The 21,568-nt window shown below is 35.9% G+C and overlaps 4 protein-coding genes across 4 annotated transcripts; 1 reads left to right on the forward strand and 3 right to left on the reverse strand.

Annotated features, from left to right (window-relative positions):
* Positions 1-457: 457 nt before the first annotated feature.
* Positions 458-880, reverse strand: LOC6548602 (dynein light chain roadblock-type 2). Its single transcript, XM_001973911.3, has one exon. The coding sequence runs from the start codon at positions 789-791 to the stop codon at positions 498-500; it is 294 nt and encodes a 97-aa protein (XP_001973947.1). The 5' UTR covers positions 792-880; the 3' UTR covers positions 458-497.
* A 3,102-nt stretch (positions 881-3,982) lies between these two features.
* LOC6548601 (phospholipase A1 2) lies at positions 3,983-5,337 on the reverse strand. The gene is made up of 2 exons (XM_026982901.1): positions 5,192-5,337; positions 3,983-5,135 (listed from the first exon to the last, which is right to left on the reverse strand). The coding sequence occupies exons 1-2, from the start codon at positions 5,292-5,294 to the stop codon at positions 3,997-3,999; spliced, it is 1,242 nt and encodes a 413-aa protein (XP_026838702.1). The 5' UTR covers positions 5,295-5,337; the 3' UTR covers positions 3,983-3,996.
* A 4,710-nt stretch (positions 5,338-10,047) lies between these two features.
* LOC113564620 lies at positions 10,048-11,362 on the reverse strand. Its single transcript, XM_026982902.1, has 2 exons — positions 10,232-11,362; positions 10,048-10,170 (listed from the first exon to the last, which is right to left on the reverse strand). The coding sequence occupies exons 1-2, from the start codon at positions 10,557-10,559 to the stop codon at positions 10,157-10,159; spliced, it is 342 nt and encodes a 113-aa protein (XP_026838703.1). The 5' UTR covers positions 10,560-11,362; the 3' UTR covers positions 10,048-10,156.
* Positions 11,363-14,078: 2,716 nt separating this feature from the next.
* LOC6548600 lies at positions 14,079-19,835 on the forward strand. The gene is made up of 5 exons (XM_001973909.3): positions 14,079-14,428; positions 14,500-15,894; positions 15,953-16,240; positions 16,302-16,428; positions 19,357-19,835. Exons 1-5 carry the CDS (start codon positions 14,135-14,137, stop codon positions 19,512-19,514), a joined length of 2,262 nt encoding a protein of 753 aa, XP_001973945.1. The 5' UTR covers positions 14,079-14,134; the 3' UTR covers positions 19,515-19,835.
* The last annotated feature ends 1,733 nt before the right edge of the window (positions 19,836-21,568 follow it).

Below are 21,568 nucleotides of genomic sequence, written 5' to 3' on the forward strand. Positions count from 1 at the left end.
TCTGGTGTACCCTTTTACCAAAGACATTTTTATAAGCTTTGCGTATACCTTATCTACTACAATGCAGCCAAAGTTCCTGCGGACCGAGGACATGGATAAAGTCTGTAAAATCGCCGTAATGGAAATCAAAGCAATCCCTCCAAAGAAAAAGCAATGAATATGCAAACGGCAGAGAGTGAGAACGTCGCTGAATAATTAAAATCGAGCTGGATACCGTTTTTAAACCAGCGGGTGTGAGATCTTCTTTGGCCGGATTAGGGGTACCGGCAAACACTTTACGGCGTACAATTAAGTGCGGCTCGTAATCGGTCTGTCGTAATTATAGCGACGCGCCGCGTATTTATCTAGAGCAATTAACGCCGAGTCATGGAGGGCCAAGTCGTATATTTTACATCACCAAAGATGGGCTATTGGACCAGACGCTTTTTAACTTTAATTAAAACGACATAAAGGCAAATACATTAAGCGAAAAGGAATATTACATAGTTTATTACAATTTATGTTCCTGGATTTTGCACCACAATAATGATGTAGTTCTCGGAGGGCAGCACAATCACTTCATGCACCTTGGTTCGTAGACGTATTGTCATTAGCTCATTGCTAGCATCTAAATTAGTAATCATTTTGGCCGCCTTATAAGTCAAGGTGCTGATCAATGCCGCGTAATGCACGGTCAAGGTGTATTCCATGGTAGTCTTGATTGGTATAGCGAACGGGTCCAAAATAATTATGCCAGCAACATTGGGATAGTTTTGGTAGCGTTTTAGTAATTCCTCGATTTCCGCGGACATTTTGAGCACAGCATATACTTTTATATAGAATTTAATTGTAGAGCTGATGAATGTACTTAGATGTGAGTTTTGATTTATCGCATACTTAGGTGAACGCCTTTACGACTTTATGCTTTATAAATACAGTTTTCAGGCAGTTAAATAAAATAATATAAATTTAACAAGAGAGACTGTCACAGTCGAGTTCCCCAACTATCGGGTACCCGTTACTCAGCTAGTACAAGTGCGAACGAGAAATTTAAACTTTATCTAGAATATCGGTAGAAATTTGAAAAAAGGACATATTTATGTATATATAATGTGAAAAAACTGAACATTTTTTTAAAGCTGTCGGATTGGGAGTTTTGGCCGGTTTGTGGGCGTTAGAAATCGATAGAAATTTGCAAAAGTAACAAAACACTGAAAGAGTTTAAAAACACTTTTCTAAAGTGTAAGCTTGGCATTTTTGGGCGGTTTGTGTGCTAGAGTGGGCGTAGCAACATCAGTTAACAAGCTTACAAATGACAAATCTCAACTTTCTAGCGTTAATACGAACGGACAGACAGACGGGCGTACAGACGGTCAAAGCAAGATCGAATTCGCTATTGATCCTGATAAAGAACATTTGATATAAACCGCAAGCTTGGCTTGAAACATACTAATTTATAGTTACATTTGAACGTTTGAAACCCTGAAGCTTAAACTGATAATAATACACCACGGATAAGGTGTTTTACAATTATACACACGCCACCGAAACTTGATTTGTTTAAATATTACGATCAACATTTTCTCCCACAAATTCCTTTTACACGCTTTCAAGAAAAAACACATTTTGGGAAGAAACTAGGTAGAATGCCATAGTCGACTTTCCCGGCTATCAGATACCCGTTACTCAGCTAGTGGAAGCTCTAACGAGAAATTTCAAAATTTTCTGGAATATCGGTAGAAATTGGGCAAAAAATAATAAAATTAAAACTAACTTAAAAAATTTTTAAAAGTGTGGGTGTGAGAGTTTAGAGCGATTTTTGGGCAATTTTGGGCGGCAAGTGCGGTTTTTTTTGGCAATATTTGCAAGAAAATGAAAAAATGAAATAATATCACATTTTTCATAAATGTGGTCGTGACAGTTTTGGGCGTGGAAAATTTCTATAGAAATTAACAAAAGTGAAAGTTAAAAAGTGAAAAAATATAAAAAAAAAACAATTTTCAAAATTGTGAGCATGTCAGTTTTTTGCCGTTTGTGGGCGTTAGAGTGGGCGTCAAATCAGTGGTCTGTTATTTGGTGTTCAGGAGGAATATTTTATTTTATTAATTTTTTTTGTTTTCGAATTTTTTTGGTAACAATTGGGCTGGACCCTATTGCGTATGAATGTTTATATCGAGTCGATTTGAGTAACACCTATAGCTGGCTCTGGTCTTATGTTATTGACAAAGGGAATAATGGGTATCTCGGGATATACTGGTTGTTAATAGGGTTTGGTGTCTAAGGCACTCGCCCGTCCTTTAGAAGATTCAACATCCTTGTTGAATTTAGCAAAACCATATTTTTTGTTTGCTAGGCGCCTATAGGTAAATATGATGTAAGTGGCGATGCCTAAAATTATAATCCTAATATTGTGAATGAAATTAACTTATAAATTGATTCCTGTTTTTGCTGATTGGTAATAGATTTTTCGTATTAACAGTCGTATTGGTGCATATAAATTTACATTTTTTTTATTAGTCTTGATTAGCCACGCCCTCATTTTTGAACAATCTTTTAATTTTATTCTTTTAATTGTTGGTTTTCCCTTTTCTATGGATATGCAAGAATGTGAAAATTTCTCGTTCGCACTTCCACTCACCTGAGTAACAAGGAACTTGACTATAGCATTCTATCTTGTTTTTAAGTTTTATTTGTTGTATTTAGACAAAATTCGTTCGAAAAGATTAGATAGCTTCTAAAAAGGATTTTTCAGATCATCGTTCAGATTTTATGTGCGAAGGAAATTTAGCTATTTATACCTTATTCCCACAAAACTAGCGGGTATTTTCAAAGTTGGTAGAACTAAAGTCCCACAAACCAAGCAATTAAACAGAAAAAAATATTTTTTCTTTAACGTTTTGTTGTGGACTATCAACGCATACTTTTTCTTGTGCCATGAATTTGTACCTTTTTAATTTCTATAAAATAAGTTAAGTACTTAAAGCTAAGAAAGCCTTCTAATATTATTAATAATAAATGTGTTTATAACGTAAAAAAGAAATGAAGTCTATATAATTTATATAAATATACTTTTTTTGACATCAAAGTTATGCATTAAAGTGTGTACGCACACTTTTTCTGGCAAGTGTATATGCATAATTTAGGATAAGAAGAAATCTCTGTTTTTAATCTCAAGAAAATCTATACGTTTTGTGAGCATTCATTTATTTGGATTTGGACAAAGCAGTCAGTTCACTAATTGTTTCCTTAACCTTTAATTATATTTGCTAAATTATTAGGGCTAAACATTGCAATGAGCTTTGTCAAGCCGAAGCTTATTGAAGTAAAATTATTTAGAAAACAAAACAATTGTACACCCCAAAATAATAAATTATGATTGAAAACAACGAAACGGATAGACGGACATAACTATATAGTGCCATATTCACATATCTAGTACTGTTCGAATATATAAGAATATGCTGAGTAGGCGCAATCCACATTAAATATAAACAACCACATCCGGAGTAATCGATGCCGCTCTCCTTACAGGCACTCCAAATCTTTCGTTATTGTATACAACCAATACTATAAGCGGTATAGCTCGGTCCCATACTTAATGTAAACAAAAGGGCAGCGCAAGAAATATTTTTGTCGCAAGAGTTAGTCTTAAGCTGAGATTTAATCAATAAAGACGTGAACCTATATTATTGATATTTTTATTATTTTATTTCTTAGCGTTGTACGGTACATTTGTACGACTCTGTTTAACTTTAAACATATCACTATATATATGTAAATGTACTTTATATAAATATCAGACTGATATCAAGGGTATAAAAAGATCCACCGTAAAAGCATTTTCGTTAAAACATTATTTCGATTAGAGTTTCAGGCTAAGGCAGCCAAATGAAGTTATTCATAAAATTGTATATCTTTTAGAATATACTCTTTTACCAAAAGAGCAGCGACATTATATATCTATGATTACAGATAACAATCTACAATACAGATTCTCTTAATAACTATGTTACAGCCTTACTGCTTTCCAACGGCGAATGGAGCTCTGGAGGAGGTCTTCACGTAGAATATTCCTTCTTTATAAGTCGAAGGCTCACCTGCCATCTGGATGGACTGTCGCTGGCTCTGGTCGCACTGCCACCTACCATTCTCTCGGACGCAAGGTGTCCCCCAGAATCCCAAAGCTGAATTGATGGACTCGGCGAACATCTGATATGATCGAATATGGGAGCATCCTAGGTAGTAGCAACTAAGCTGATAGGCTCCATAGTTTGGATAAAAGGTGGCACTGCCTGTAGGTCGTCGAAATCCAAAGTTAGCACTCGTATGCATGGACTCCACAAACTTTGCATCGCTGGGATCTATCCGAAACTCGGTTCCGCGATGACGAAACTTTGGACCTGCGGGATCCAAAGCAAATATTGTATTTACTTGATTCGGATTCAAACGTTTCCCGGCAGAGCCAGCTATCTGTGCTCCCAAGGAATGACCAATAAGATATATGCTGTCGAAGTCAGCTCCAAACTGCCGATGAAGGTCCCTTATGAATTGTGCCAACTGAGCTCCAAAGGTCTCTATTAGCTTTACCACCGAAAAGTAGTTTATATTGGCTGAACTTGCGCTCCAATCGGCAACGATCACATTGTACTCCCCTTTCTTCAGGTATGCATTCTTGACATCCCGATTGAAAGAACCACGCGACTGGCTCATCCAACCATGTATCATCAATCTTGTGGGCAGAGAAGCATTAAAGCCACAGTGTCTCCATTTGCGCTCGATTGAGAAATTAACCTCTCTGCCACACTTGGGAAACTCCCTGTTAAAGAGGTAGAAGTGCATGCGAAGATTCTTGCTGCCAAATGGATTCAGGTTACTTGCTATCTTCTTTATAAATTGTAGGTCCAGAAACTTTCCGATTCCTCGCGATTCGCTCAGATCCTTGTCACACGTGTTCCAGGCGTAATGCTTAGCCCCCTCATACTCATCATCCAGGCTTGCCAAAATATCATCCTCTGCCGCTTCCGCTGAGATATCTGATCGCTGGCCTATGCCGTAGGGAGTATCATCGAGGTTCGGTAGAGCGTTCATGAATTCGCTCATCTCGACATCGTAATCGCCACTGACTCCATTTGCTGTGGGTATGCTTTTACCTAATGCTATTAAAGCTTTATTTAGAGGCGCCACAATTCTTTGCCAAGTTAAATAAACTCACATATTGAAGCCACAGACAGCCAAAATGAAAATAGATGTGTCCGCATTATTAGTAAATTTATGGAACCCGATGCAGCTATATAAGCTTCCAATCCAAATGGCATTTGCACTTTGTGGATCTGTTCGATCAGGCGAAGTGGTTTTATATGCTTCCGTCAGAACAACATTATAGCGCGATGCATTCTGGGTTTTGTTAGATTAGCTTTCCAGATAGCCTCAGTACGTCATAGGTGGCAAACGCCAAGTAATTGAAATGCTCAAGTGACTCAGATCGGTAGCGCGCGCGAACAGAGGAGTAGTTGCAATAGAGTGTCAATTCAGGGGGTAGCAAAGGGAAGAAGCAAAAAGTTTTCCGATTTATATTGCCCGCTTGATGAAAGCCTCTGCAATGTTTTCATAAGGGCAAAATAATAATAATAAATAAAAGTTTAGGTGACATCGGTTTCACCAAAAAAGTAAACAGATGAAAAAAGAACATTTTTCAAGGCAATACTAGCACACAAAATACACATATAAACATTACGCATATATATATATATATATATATATCTATATTTATTAGACCGGAGGTAAGAAAAATCCCATAGGTCAGCCCCTGAGTAAAATTTGCCCATCTAATGCCTGGCGTTGCCCGTACTCTGATACAGACACGCGTTCATTCCTGCTAAAACGTGTTTAGTTTAAATGACCGGTTCTATATTAACCTTATGCACCAAGTTGTAACTGTAACAGACATAAAAGGCATGGGAAATTCTCGCAGTTCACCGGAAAGTGGTTAAACGCTTTATCTACCTCTGATCATAATTATCAATTTGGAGTTTACCAATTATTGAATTTATTTATTTGTGTAGAGGTAAGTTACAAAGTGAATTTATAACTTAACTTAAAGCTATTGCACTGGCTGCAAAGGTCTTTGGCTAGGAGGTTTTTAATCGTAGATAGTTGTGTTTATATAATATAATTCTGAATAAATAAGTTCTAAATAAGTTTTATTTTGTGGAACATTAATAATTTAATATACATATTCATTAATCATTTTAATATGTTTGAGTTTGTTGGGTTGGTAAGGAGCGTTAGGGCGGTGTCGTTCTAAAAAATTTAGAGCGTTGCTTAGTAAGAAATAGGGATGGGCAGTCTATTAAGATATGTTCTAATGTTATTGTATTGTGTTGGCAGTATGTACAAATGTACATATTGTAATGTAATGTTCGTGGGTAATTTTAGTATGTCCAAGTCAGTCTAATAAATTTGGTTTGAATGTTTCTTGGAATTGTATCATGTTGTATATATTTTATATAGTCAGAGTCAGAACAAATTACAAATTTACCTGGTTTAGTTTTAATAAGTTGGATAGCTTCGTAAATTGCTTTAATTTCAGCAGAATAAATTGAAGATAAATTTTGAAGTAAACCTATTTTTAAAGTTTGTTCTTTCGTAGTAATAGAAAAGGAAGTGGAGTGTTGTGTTTTTGAACCATCTGTGTATATAAAAGTATGATTGGAAAATTGATTGTTAATGAAAATAAACTTTTTTGAAAAGATTATTGCATTGGTGTTTTGTGTATTAAGATTGGAAAGCTCCATGTTAATTGTATGCCTGTTAAGTTTCCAAGGAGGTTTTTTGGGTGACATTTCAGGAGGTTGATAGAGTTTAATGCCTAGATCGCGGCAAAAGTTTACTCCTCTATTTATAGCTGATAGGAATTTAGTTTTAGTATTATTAAATCGCTTGTTTTTCAATTTCCTTACTATTAAGTTTAATGGCGATTCTTTAGAAAAATATATGTTTTTAATTAGTTTTGCTTGTAGGAAATTTCTACGTTCGACTACTGTGTTTATTCCGGATTCCATTAAAATATTGTTAATAGGGGTTGATGGAAATGCTCCTAGGTCTATTCTGATTGTATTATTTAACATAGTTTTTATTCTTTTCAGTTGTGCATGTGCTGCATTGCCATAGATGCAAAGACTATAATCGATTTTAGATATAATTATTGATTTGATCCTCAATATCCATTATTGAGGGGTATGTGCGGAAATTAAATTTATGACTTGAAAGACATCTAATTATATTTAATGATTTCGATAGTGAAAAAGACAGTTATTCTATATGTTTTTGGACCAATTATATTTGGTATCAAATGTTAATCCAAGTATTAGTTGTAGATAGTTGTTTGTTGAAATTTTGCATTGGCAATTACGTTTCCTACAAATGTGTAGGTGCTTGCATTCAATATATTAGCGAGAGATGACCCCGTAGTAGAGCACCATCAATGATTTTTTCGAAAAAATATGATCTAAGTTTGCTGTGTGTTGACGTTGGTTTTGGTTAAATTTCACGAGAATACGAAAATCGTCTGCGTAGCCTACAAATGTAAGATTTCTTTGAATTTTTATTAAATTAGGCAGTTTATAATAAACTATAAGAAAAAGACTTACTGATATAGGGGATCCCTGGGGTATCCCGTTGTCTAATGGAAATGAGTGCGAAATATGATTAGCAATGCGGCTTTTGATTTTCCTGTTTTTCATAAAGTTCATAACAGATAACAGATAATCTCAGAATGTTATTTTAGCATGTATTCCGATCTTATCGAAAGCTTTATTATGAGATGATCTATGCAAGCCAGATTATCTAAAACGGACCTCCCTCTCTTAAAACCTACTTGGTTTATGTGTATAAGTTTGTTTGTTGTTACAAACCACCATAACCATTTGGCTATGATTTTGTCCAGTATTTTGGCGACACAAGGGTTTAGACTGATTGGTCTATATGGGGTGATTGAGGTTTTGTCTGAGTTTGGTTTGACAATAGGAATTACTAAGCTAGTTTTATATTGTTGTGGAATACGACTATGAAAAATGTTGTTGAAATGTTTAAGTAGGCGTGTTTTCACAGCTATCGAGGCATTAGCTATCATTGGATAAGAAATTCGGTCGATTCCAGGTGTGTGACCTTTTAGGCTAGATATTGCGAAGTCTAATTCAGTTTGGGAGATGTCAGATTCGATTTGTTGTGCTGAGCGGGAAGGACATGCTATGTATGGATATGTTTTGCTGTATTTGTTATTAATAAATGTAGGAGACAATTAAGATCATTGGATTGGTTGGACCAGTAATTTGCGAATGTGTTGGCTATTGTATTGTCGTTGCAGATAGGAGAGGATGATTCAATTTATAACATGGATGTGTTTTCTATTGTGCAGACCACAAAATGTCCTAATATTGGCCCAAATGTTCCTAGAGGTTGATTGCGGACTAATGGTTGAGGTAAATTGTTTGCCAGATTCTTTTTTGGCTATTTTGAGTTTTTTTTTAAATTTAGCTGCAGTCTTACGAAAATTGATAATGTTCTCATTGGTAATGAATTTTTTTAATTTGTTTGCCGCTTGTTTTTTCTCGCGATTGAGAGCTTGTAATTTTGGATTCCACCATGGAACGTTTTTATTATTTTTAATTATTGCAGGTTGCGGAATGGTATAATATAAATATATATATAAATATATAAATATATATATAAATATATCTGGAGAACAGAAGGAGACGTCGATGTGGGTATACGTATAATGAGTAGAAAAATGAGTGGGAGATTGATCGTTTAAAACAATAAAGTTAGAATTATTAATAAATTCGTAAGTGTTTTACCCCTCTGGTTGTTTTTGGGGGAACCCCATAAGGAACCCCAGCTGTGAAAATCACCCAATATTAGCATGTTAGAGTTAGTATTAATAACATTAAGTAAGTTAGATTCTGTGAATGATTTAGTCGGTGGTATGTATGCAGAAATTATTTTCAGCTTTTTAATAGAGTGTGCTTCAATTCCAGTGGCGTCAAAGTCATTTGGTAAAGCAATTGAATAGTTTTGGATAGACTTGTGTATTAATATTGCTGCGCCTCCTTAATTTGGCGAATAGTTCGAATAAAGGGTGTAGTTAATAGGGATGGGTATATTGTTTAGAGAATGGAGGTGGGTTTCCTGTAGGGCTATAATTTGAGGGTGATATTTTAAAAATAATAATTTGTAGTTTACTGTAATAGTTTATATAGCCTCTGATATTCCATTGAATAATAATAAGGGACATAGTTAGTTTAAAGAAGAGATATGGTTAACGATAGTTATTGTACAGAGTGGTATTTTTACAGTGATTTTGTTTGTATATATATTATTTCGATGTGTTCTCGGCCGACTGACTGAGGTGCCCATCTTTCCAACTAAGTTGTGTAGGATGCACTCCCCAGTCAGCCGGCCGGTAACACAGGATTAGAAAAAAATTATTTTAGACACTCCATATTATCGGAGCTGTCTATAGAATAGTCCTCAGACATAAATTTTAATAATTTTTCAAATTTGTTTTGCGTTTTTAAAATTTTTTGTTATCTTTTAGATAATGAACGAGGTACGACTTGAACTTTAGATTTTATAGAATTTGGTTTTGTGTTTGCTCCAGTAGGAGCAATTGTAACGAGATCATTCAAATCGCTATAGTCAATGAGTTTGGGGTTTTGCTATGCTAATGTTGACTTAATGGCAACAGAAGTTGATGGTTCTGGTAAATTATTTTTATTTGAGATTGTTTGTAGTATTTTTAGATATTTCAGAGTATGTTGGGCGGTTAGTTGAATGATTTTTTTTATATATGTATATCATATGCCGTTTTATTGTCAACTTGCATGCTAGTCTTAATCGCTATAATTTCTTGTTGTTTAATGTATATAGAGCATTTCTTATCATTTGAAGTGTGAGTATACCTAGCTATCTTAGATGTTTTACAATTAATACAATTAATATCTTTTTGACCATTTTAATTTATTTCGTCATTTAACTTACTTACTTACACGCTTTAAGAGTATGTCCAAAACGGTAGCAGTTGTTGCATCGTAGAGGGGTTTGAATGTACGGACGAATTACAGCTAAGATGTTAAGATATGTAAACCAGTTTCCGACAATGATCCGTCAATATTGCTCATTATTTTTTTGACGCTGGAGACATTTTGCGGAATGAGCTCTGTTTGTATTATTTCTTCAGTGATAACTCCCTTACATGAGTTAAGCGTGCGATGCTCAGAGCCAGTAACTGGGATATCATTGGTGAAGTTGGACATCTTAAGTAGTTTATCGGCTTGAATAGTGTTTTTATTTTTAACCAGAAGGTCACCACTTTGTAGTGCGCGGCAGAATATAACTTCGCCATCACAAGTATAGTCTATGTTGTTTTTAAAGGCAAATGGAGATAATTTGTATTGTTTATCCGTATCATTATTTCTTAAAATGACAATGTACTTGGAACTTATTGAATTCGTTGATTGTTTTTGGCTTAGCAAATTTGTCCACGTTGCCTTTTGGCGATTGGTGGGACCCCTCTCACCCATCGTATCGCGATCTACAGTTATTTTGTTTTAACTTTACTTTGCTTCACTTGTTTCTTTGTTTGCACAGTCAAGTAGAGAGCTTAACTGTAAACACTGATAAGCAGATATTGTTTTGTGACACTTGTGGGGGCTAGTGAAAAAGACGACTGTTCACCTTGAGATCACAATTAAAACTGCAATTTTTGAATATTATAAAGGATATATATACTTATCACCGTCGGATTGCAAGCCAATATCAATTACATTTATATCAAGAATATAGTTGCATTGTTTATTTAGCATATTTCATAACATTGTTTTTGTAAATTGTAATATACAGATAACACGAAAGTAAAAGGGCCGTCAATGTTTTGCAAAGGTAGTTTTCAATCTGATAAATTGGAACCTTTAGACCAACAAGCAGTTTAGAGTACCGCCGCATATGGCGATTGCCGCAAAATCAATTCTTTGTACATGTTTTGGAGGAAAACGGGAGCGAACGTAGGAGACAAAGCGAACTTCTCCGGAGTTAATCTTAAAGCTTATTAAAGGACATCGAACCCTATAGACTTCACATAGACTTAAGTTTCCAATTGTGTATGCTAATCAGTGAATAATTTTTTTCTATTATAGCTTAAAATTAAAGTCTGTTATCGTGAAAGCTGGTTATATGATCTAAGTACTGGTAAAATCCAACAAGAAAGAACGATACAATCGTGTGCGACTTTAAGATACCCGTTATTCACCTAATCCATTTTAAAATAAATATTGAATATACTCGAATTGATTTGAGTAACACCTATAGCTGGCTCTGGTCTTATGTTATTGACAAGGGAAATAATGGGTATCTCGGGATATACTGGTTGTTAATTGCGTTTGGTGTATAAGGCACTTACCCGTCCTTTAGAAGATTCAACATCCTTGTTGAATTTAGCAATACCATCTTTTTTGTTTGCTAGGCGCCTATAGGTAAATATGATGTAAGTGGCGATGCCTAAAATTATAACTCTTAATATTGTCAATGAAATTAACTTATAAACTGATTCCCGTTTTTGCTGATGGGTAATAAATATTTTCGTTTTAACAGTCGTATTGGTGCATATAAATTTACATTCGCGCTGAATAATATAATTATACCCGTTACTTGTAGAGAAAAGGGTATACTAGATTCGTTGAAAAGTATGTAACAGGCAGAAGGAAGCGTTTCCGACCATATAAAGTATATATATTCTTGATAAGGATCAATAGCCGAGTCGATCTGGTCCTCTGGCCGTCCGTATGAAAGTCGAGATCTAAAGAACTTTAAAAGAAATAAAGTTGAAAGTGGGCATGCATATTCCAGAGACATAGACGCAGCGCAAGTTTATTAAAGGATATTGCCGCGCCCAATCGAAGGCCGACAAACCGCCGAAAACTGCCAAGGTCACACCATTGCAAAGTGTTTTTATATTCTTTTATTAGCTTTATCAATTTCTATCGATTTACCAAAAATATTTCTGCCTCGCTCACTCTTCAGCCACAAACCACCCAAAATTTTTGTGTTTTTTCAGGCACCCAAAAAATAAAAAAATTTTAAATTTTTCTTAGACAGTGATGTTCATATTCTACCGGCATTTGAATTGGATTAATTGAGAATAGTAAATTGCCAAGGTCGGAATCTGGGTTGGTTAATTTAATGGTTGTATGTGTAAGGGATTGTTTCTATCTTCCTTAAATTTACTTCTTCGTCATTAGATGAATTGATTAGGCGGATTTTTTCATTTATTGTTTTATGTAGTCTTTCGACGTCTGCTACAACGTGTTTTGCCGTGTTGAGTTGCAATTCGGTTCCTTCTGCTTCAAGCCATCGCTTTAAGGTTAAGCTGGAGAAAGCTCCGTATCTGTATGGCTTTAGTAATTTGGGTTTACCTAGCTGATTAAAAATGCGCATTAATGTGTTCCTGCATTCTATCCAGTCCTTTATTTTAGTTTGCTCAAGTGTAGCGAACTTAGAATAAATGTCAATGCAACTAATGTAATGTTTTCCCTCAGATGACTAGATATCTACCACAAATTTGTCTCGGCAATGTTCAGGATTAGGTGTGATTTTAAAAGGCATTTTGGTGTTTCTATGTTTTGTTTTAGCCAAATTACATATGGTGCATTCGTTGATTATATTCTGAATTAGTATTTGGCTATTGGGAAAGAAGTGATTTTCATTAAATAATTTTGTCATTTTCTGTATACCTGGATGTAAGAGTCTTTCATGTGATTGATGTAGAATTTCTTTGAACTCGGCGTATGAACTAAAATTCTTTAATAGAAAAAGACTGCGAATTACTGTAATGTAGGTGGTATTAATAATTTCTCTGCGTGCTCTTTAAATAACTTGGCTTTTTGTTTGGCTTTTCAAGTGTCATGGCATCATATTGAATTGTTATAATGGAGTTACCGAATAGCATTCAACTCTACTCTTCAGCTCTACTTTTTATTTATCGGATTTAATGCAAATTAATTGTTTTTGAAATAGTTTATTGGTTTTTCTGTTAAATGAATAAGGTAGCTATTGTCTCCTTGCACTATGTTGAGTAACTTAATTATGATTATTTTCTTAAATTTGAATTCTTGATAATGCATCTGGAACTGAATTTTCCTTTCCTTGAATATTGTCGATTTTAAATTAGTATTCGTTTAATTTAGCTATCCATATTTGTAACTTAGCATTCGGTTCCTTTAAGGTATGCAGCCATCACTAGCAATGATAAACTGTCGTCCTAGTAAATAATGTCGCATAGTTTTAGGGCCCAAACTCCGTTTTTAAACTCTATGCTTAAAGTGCATTTTTCGTCTTAATCGGGTAGTTGGAGAATTGGTTCTCTAATTATTAAAGCTTTACGTTTTTGAATCCTTCTATGTAGTCAAGATTTGGTGCATCTACCTTTGCTCCTTTTTTGCTAAGTCTGTGTAGTTTGGTATAAATTTACGATAATAACCTTCTAATCCAAGGAAAGCTCTGATTTCGTTTCCCTTTTTTGGAATGGGATATTCATTTATGGCTTTATCTTTAAGAGGGTTTGGTTTTATATCATTAGGGGTTACGATTTGACCTAGAAAACTAGCTTCTTTTTTAAAAAATATACATTTACTTAGCTGCAATTTTGAATTAGCTTCTGCAAGCTAATTATAATTTATAATTTATAATTTATAATTTATAATTTATAATTTATAATTTATAATTTATAATTTATAATTTATAATTTATAATTTATAATTTATAATTTATAATTTATAATTTATAATTTATAATTTATAATTTATAATTTATAATTTATAATTTATAATTTATAATTTATAATTTATAATTTATAATTTATAATTTATAATTTATAATTTATAATTTATAATTTATAATTTATAATTTATAATTTATAATTACCGAATCATTTAGCCTGTTTCAATTAGTTGTTTCTGAATTTTATCATTGAGCTTGTTGTTATCGTTCAATTTGGCTGTGTGAATGGGTCGCATAATTTTCTTTGCACAAATGATTTTAAGCTGCTGCCGGCGGTATTTTTACCTTTTCACCATATGGTAACACTGCCCTGGCCGCAAAAGGAATGGATTTTCGAGAACTAGATAAATTAAACTGGCGTTTGCATCTGAGTAACAATAACAATATCGTTAATTACAGTGCGACGCAGTACCACGGTCCTGATGCGGCTGATGAGGGACGTTCGGTGCTCTTACTCAGCCAAGTCAATTGTGGGACCAGTGTAAAGACAATGGGCACAAACCAAAAACGAGCAGCAACATCAGCGCGTGCCGTAGCCGTAGATGAGCAGGTCGATGGAACCGGGGCAGATGGCGAGGCCAAGACAGGAGCGACCGTGGCCTCAGAGGGTGGTGATAAGGCGAGTGACCGCCGCTGTAGTCACAGAAAGTTATCCTCAACAAGCTTTCTTTCTGTTTATCTTTTAAACAGATGGAGAGTGCTGCCTACTGCGAACTTGACGTGGCAAGCTACGGACTTGCAGCAGCTGAACACTCATCCTTGGAAGCCGCCGCTTGTGGCTATAATTCTAGCCGCACCTCCATAAACAACTCGACGGAAGACCTGAGCTATGCCAGTGACAATTTTTATGGTGACGATTTAATTTTGCTGGACGACAACGACGTGAACGCGGAGGAGATATCTATCAACTCTGACGACTGCGTCTACGCTTATCGTGGCGAAGGGTCTGATTTTGACATGAACATGGAGATCATCGCCTCTGGCAGGGTAGGTAGGCAACACTTAGACTTTGGCCGAGGACCACTACATGCTGTGGGAGGCGATAGCCTTGTTTGCGTTGAAGATGAGACCGAATTCCTGGAAATGGACTTCGAGCCAGACCCCTTATCAGAGTTGGAACTCGTTGGTGGGCCCCACGATATCAACATCTTGCCGCAGGATAATTTGTTGTTAATGCAACGCGACTATAGCCAAATGACCAGCATAGGTGGAGCTACCCAGGAAGGGCAGTTGCACAGCTCGCCCATAGATGATTTTCCGCAGAAGGATCTAATGCAGCATCAAAAGCTGCGCCTTAGTAAGAAGTTCGCCCGCATTAGCTTGAATTTAGATAAAATCAAAGACGTAGGTCTTGGTGGAAGTGGCATGGATACAGACTTAAATGAGGTTATAATTGTTGGCGCGGAAAAGCAGGTTAAATCCTCCGGAAGCTTTCGGTCGGTGAAGTCTTCTCAGGCTCATTCGTTGCCCAACACATTGTGCACAGGCTCAAATTTTATGCGCAGTACTAGTGTCCCTAGCGAACATCCAGAGCCTAAGATGACTGGTGCTAAGCCAAAGCGTTTTTTGCATACCTCGTCTGTGATGACTAAAAGCTCGTCATACAAGTCGCGGCGCTCTCACCCATCGACTAGCTTTGACGAACGTTGCTACAGCTGCACTGATTTCCGGGCAACGTCATGCCAGCAGCAACTGTCAGGGTCGGGGACAAAGCAAGATCAAGTGGCTTCTGCAACTGTTGGGGCCTTGACCACGACTTCTTCGTGCACGGAGCAATTTGACCTAGGAACTAAAGAGGAGAGCTGCTTAGACTGTCTAGAAAAGGAGTTCTTGGCCGACACCATCGGCAAAGCCCTAGACCCGGGCACATGTCCTAAGTGTCGTAGATCAGCTGGCAGTAGCATTTCGATTTACTCGCGGTCGGACCAAGTGCGCTGTCAAAGCGGGTCCCCAGTATATTTTGATGGGGGTCCGTTCGCCGGCTGGATCAGCTTATTAACAACCGGAATTGTTTCTGGTTCCAATTTGGGTCCACCCTGCAACCAAAGATTTCTTTCGTGTGATAATAGTTTCAACGGTCTACAGGTGTGTATACGCGTGCTGCATTAGTTGTGAATAGTGCAATTACCCACTCTCGAAATAGCTCCCCAATCCAGGCTATCTGACTGAGCCACTGGTGGCAAGTCTGTCTACAGGAAAGACGTGCAACGAGGAGCATCTAGTGCAAGCGCTAGATAAACTACGCGTGCCCTATGACAGGGAGCTACTTCATGGCTATTTCAAGCAATTGGACAAGCGGCGACAGACAGTCAGCAGAGTCAATCTTAAGCAGCTATTGATACAGGCCTCAAAGCAGCAGGGAAACCATCCCAAGCTCAAACGGCTGATCGAGATGGCGACCCACCAACAGCTCATTGTCCAATTTAAAAGGGTAAAATAACATACATGTCTTATACACTTTTTTAAACTAATGGAACACATTTTTCCAACAGAACGCCGGAGTCAAAACTGAATTGGTGCCTATAAATGTGAGGGACATACTTAATGCGTGGTCACGTTGTCGAGATCTTTCCCTCCTTCAGCAACTAGATGGTCGCTTTCATTGCGCAAACGTGATAGGTAAGGTGTTTTCTACAGTGGTTAGCAGCTTATTTCGATTTGAATTATTTCGAAAATTGAAATTGATTATTTTAACTAAGAATATTTACACATTCAAGAAACCAAAACACTTTTGAGGTAGTTTTTCTTGAAAATCCTTCTCTTCCTTATTGCCATGTTCAATTTTTCCCATACATTATCGATCACATTTAAGTCTTGGCACTGTGCTTCGTAATGACTACGTCAGGGAAGTTTCAGACGAGCCAAGTTTTTATAATTGCTGCTGAATGATTGTGATCGTTATCCTAGTAATACCGGGAACAATCTCGAATGCCCAGTTTTACTGCAGTTTGCAACAGCTTTTCTTTTAGAGTAGATTCGATTTTGGCATCCATTATCCCATTATTAAAAATTTTTTAATTTGGCAAACGACAGCATTTCTGCATTAACCAGCTGATTTCTTCGACTTTTAAAGTGCTGGTCAATAGTTGTCCTAAGTGACATTTCGTTGATCTTTCTATTGAAGGGTGATTAAGGTTGGAAGTATTAGTAGATAAGTATATAAAATGGTGATGCAACAAAAATAATCAATAATTTGTTTGGCACAATTTATTGATATAAACATACTGCAAGTAAAAAGGTTCGGCATTTTAAAAAGATAATTGTTTTGTCGGTTTTAAACTTTTTGTTGTATTAAATCAATTTAAAAAATCTTTTTTTTTTTTTTTTAATTCTATAAGTGTATTTGTTTACATTTTTTATTTACATTTGTTCCAAACCAACGAAACCAGGCAGTAACGATTCAAACTTTTATTTTTTAACTGCACGAAATAAGCTGCGATCTAATGTATGTATATTATATGTAAGTGAACGGTTTTCCTGAATTTCTGAAAGTTTGTCCCAAAGTCTCTTCTTTCTAAAATATGTAGTCAGATGTAAGAATCCTATGAGTTTTGGAATGCTTTATGTAAGATTGGTCAGCGTATAACAGATGTGGAATGTGCTTTCCGTCCTCTACTTATCAATCCAGTCATTGTGAAAAATTTATTCCCAAATGTTTGAATAAAAAAAAACATTTTTTTTTCTATATTACAATATTCATATACTTGCTGCAAATTGATTTTAATTTTTTATAGCCTTTACTCGTAGAATAAATCTTTATACTAGATTCGTTAAAAAGTACGTAACAGGTAGAAGGAAGCGTTTCCGACCATATATATTATTATTGAGGTTCATTAAGCAAGTCCATAATTTTGAAAGTTTAAATTTAACAAGCTGATTCTTTTGACTTGAACGAGATTATTTCAGCACTTCAGTACTAACGCCCACCAAGCGCCCAAAACAGTCACGCCCAAACTTTTTTAAAAAAATGTGGTGATTTTATTTAATTATTTGTCTAGCCAATTTCACAAAATCCGTAATAAAAAAACCGTCAGGACCAAGCATTTGAAAAATGTTTTTTTGTTGTTGACAATTTCTATTGAGTTTTGTAGCATAAACTTATCGGGGAAAGAAAGTTTAAGAAAGATTTCCAAGAAATCGACTGTCTTTTCTTGGTTTCAATTATTTTCTTAAAGATCTATAACACATACTCAACTGTGACATTTCTTGTCACTAGAACTTACAATCAGCTTTCAAAAATGCTTCATAAATGGCTCTAATTGTAAGCAAATGACTTTGTAGTGTTAACCCAAAACGTGTTAACCCAAAACAAGTGACTTACATTCTATGTGAGTGTACTTTGGACAGAGTAACATGTGTTGACGATCTCGGTGTTCTTTTGAACCCAATACTTCAAGTTTACAATCAAATTTCGTCCATAGTTAATAAAGCCAGGTGGTTTCATAAAAATGTGGTTAAAGGAATTTTATTATACTTACACAACAAAAAAGGACCACCTGCTTGGAGTCTGCAATATGGAGTTATAATATTTCCTTCTATTCCAGTACAGTACTGTTAATTAACCTACCGTCCCTAGCCAACCGTAGAACAATGCTTAAGGCATTCTTTATTTGTAATTTTATTCCTTGTGTAGTTGATAGGGACGACTTGGTAAGTCGGTTGAATTTTTCTGTGCCAAGTAAAAAACCAATATTTACCAATACTTCACCAATTACCATTTTAAATCACTGGATCTAACTATAAGTTGCATGACCCCTACAGAGAACTATGTTTTGACTAAATTAACAACATAACGTTCTGCTAATCTTAAATCACCGTAAATCTTACTATGAGTTCTCTCCTACTTATCTCAAATCTCGAATGGTGCCGTTTGCACCGACGGCAGCACCCCTCGGTCGGGTGGCGGGAAAAAAAACAATAACAGAGGGATACATCAGTTGTATGACACTATAAAATTTTGGATTTATTTACTTGGATCAAAGTCGAACGACTAAATGAGAACGCTATAGTCGATTTCCTTGAATTTTAGATTAGACATCAGTTTTTTACGGATTTTGTGAAATTTTTAAAAGTTTGAGCGAGAAAGTTTTGGGCGCTATGTGGGCGTTAGTACAGATGTGCTAACTAACTTGTGCAAGTCCCAAGATTCAGCTTGTTCAATCTTAACTTTCTAGGTTTACAAGATATAAACAAAATTTTAAACAATATCACATTTTTCAAAAGTGAAAGCGTGACAGTTTTGGACTGTTTACGGGCGTGTAAAAAATTTTTTCGGAAAATCGATAGAAATTTAAAAGACACAACAAATTACAAAACATCAATATTTTTTAAGTGTGGGCGTGGCAGTTTTTGGGTGGTTTGTGGGCGTTATAGTGGGAAGAAGATCAAGAATGTATTCCAGTATTCCACTTTATATGGTCGGAAACGCTTTCTTCTGTTGCATACTTTTCAACGAATCTAGTATACCCTCTTACTCCACGAGTAACGGGTATAATTATTTCAAATTATATTGAATTGTTTTATTACAAAATTACATTATTTTTTCAGGAAAGGTTGGTCACATCGTTCGTCAGGCAACAGTAGCAGCATCCACACCAGCACAAGCTGCGTCGTCAACCTCATTTTGTAAACGCACCCTGCCTGAATATTTAATGGTCCCTCAGTATTACATGAGTGGGGTGCTGACCCTAACCCGAAAATGTTAGGACGTACTTGCACAACAACTTAATTATTTTCACACAAAACCGGATACACATCATGCTCAGCCCAGTTTTATTGTTTAATTTTTTGAGATAAGTCATCTTCCATATTAAATAAGGTGATCGCATGGCCGTGACCCACCGTTTAAGTCGGGTTACCACCAGTCTCTCCACTCTAAAAAAAAATAAATAAAGAATCTCGAAGTGTGTGTTTAAATCTAAAATATTTTAACCATGTTTGCCATAATACAAATTAACACAAACACAAATATAATTGCCTTGCCTACCAACGCCTTACATTATATGTCTACGGATGTAATAAAAATGTATTTTCATACCCGTTACTCGTAGAGTAAAGGGGTATTCTTGATTCGTTGAAAAGTACGTTACAGGCAAAAGGAAGCGTTTCCGGCCATATAAAGTATATATATTCTTGATCAGCATCAATAGCCGAGTCGTTCCGTCAATCTGTCCGTATGAACGCCTCGATCCCAGGAACTACAAAAGCTGGAATGTTACTTACATGCTTACATGCAGCATAAACGCAGCGCAAGTTTGTTTCCAAATGTTGTCACGCCCACTCTAACTCCCACAAACCGCACAAAACTGCGACGCCCGCACTTTTGAAAAGTGTTTCAATATTTTTTTTATTAGTCTTGTAAATTTCTACCGATTTGCCAAAACTGTCAAGCCCATACTTTTGAAAAAATTTTAAATTTAGGTTTTTTTTTTTTCTCGCAATTTTCAGAAAATTATGAAATTATCGTTTGAACTTCCACTAGCTGACTAACGGGTATCTGATAGTCGGGGAACTCGACTATAGCATTCTATCTTGTTTCTTATATGTATGATTTAACAAAAGCATCCCAGTTGGAAGTGGAATTATTCCGGAACACGTTCTCTCATAACTTATTTTCGAGTGGAAGGTGTTCAACGCTGAACTAAAAATTTTATCAAACAAATTTAAACGCAACATGTTTCTTGTATGCTTCAAGATATTATTTACTAACTTATTTTATTTTTAATTAATTTGATAGTATTATTTTAATAATTAATAATGAAAATGTTCCTCAAATCAATGCAACAGCTTATTTCAACCAGTTTGTAAAATTGGTATTTTTTCCTAAGCTTAAAACTATAACATTTTTTTTTAAATGTTGTGTGACCTCCTTTGTTGTCAACAACCTTTTTAAGCCCTTCTGGCGTGATTTTAGCCCATTCCTCTACCAAAGCGCGAGCTTGTATTAAAACGTTTTAAAAATGGACATTTGCGGAGGAAAATTGCAGGAATGATTTCGCTGAGTGATTCTACAGTCCAAAGCATCATTTATCGTTTCGTCCAAGAAAATAGAGTGCAAGACAAGGGAAGGAATGTTCCCAACAAAGTTTTTAATCAAACGGACGAGCGCCATATCGTCCGGAAAATACGCGAAAATCCCATATTGGCTACAAAAATTGGCAACGAAATAGAAGCCGAGTTAGGAAAGTCTTGCCACCCGGAAACAACTCGGCGTGTCCTCCGTGAGCATGATTCAAATGGTAGAATTGCACGGAAGAAACCATTTATAAGTGCTAAAAACATGAAGGCACGTCTAAAATTTGCTAAACAAGGATTCAGCTTTTTGGAACACAATTGTATTCGCTGATAAGACCAAGTTCAATATTTTTGGCTAAGATGGAGCATCATAGGTGTGGCGAAAGCCAAATACAGAGCTGCAAGCCAAAAATTTAAAAGCCACAGTCAAGCACGGCGGTGACAGCGTCATGGTTTGTGCCTGTATGTCGGCAGCTGGAGTTGGGAAGCTTGAATTTATTGAGACAACGATGGATAAAATGCGATACATCGATATTTTGAAGTCAAATGTAGTGGATAGTGCGGAAAAACTGGCCATACGAGACAATTTTCGCTTTTATCAAGACAATGACCCAAAACATAAGTCGGATGTTGTGCAAACCTGGCTAGTTTGGAATTGTCCCCATATAATGGAGACAATCCACAGCACAGTCGCCAGACATCAATGTTATAGAAAATTTGTGGGCAATTTTGGATACAAACGTCT

The sequence above is a fragment of the Drosophila erecta genome, unplaced genomic scaffold (assembly GCF_003286155.1).
Source record: "Drosophila erecta strain 14021-0224.00,06,07 unplaced genomic scaffold, DereRS2 tig00000246-arrow-arrow-pilon, whole genome shotgun sequence".
NCBI lineage: Eukaryota > Metazoa > Arthropoda > Insecta > Diptera > Drosophilidae > Drosophila > Drosophila erecta.

What these genes read in the sequence shown, in the direction of transcription:
- LOC113564620 (XM_026982902.1), bottom strand. Translation starts at nt 10,559, where the DNA reads ATGGGTGAGAGGGGTCCCACCAATCGCCAAAAGGCAACGTGGACAAAT.
- LOC6548601 (XM_026982901.1), bottom strand. Translation starts at nt 5,294, where the DNA reads ATGCCATTTGGATTGGAAGCTTATATAGCTGCATCGGGTTCCATAAAT. An exon ending in GCTGTCTGTGGCTTCAATAT is followed by an intron (nt 5,136 to 5,191) that starts GTGAGTTTATTT and finishes AAGCTTTAATAG; the next exon opens with CATTAGGTAAAAGCATACCC.
- LOC6548600 (XM_001973909.3), top strand. Translation starts at nt 14,135, where the DNA reads ATGGATTTTCGAGAACTAGATAAATTAAACTGGCGTTTGCATCTGAGT. An exon ending in ATAGTTTCAACGGTCTACAG is followed by an intron (nt 15,895 to 15,952) that starts GTGTGTATACGC and finishes CTCTCGAAATAG; the next exon opens with CTCCCCAATCCAGGCTATCT. An exon ending in TCATTGCGCAAACGTGATAG is followed by an intron (nt 16,429 to 19,356) that starts GTAAGGTGTTTT and finishes TTATTTTTTCAG; the next exon opens with GAAAGGTTGGTCACATCGTT.
- LOC6548602 (XM_001973911.3), bottom strand. Translation starts at nt 791, where the DNA reads ATGTCCGCGGAAATCGAGGAATTACTAAAACGCTACCAAAACTATCCC.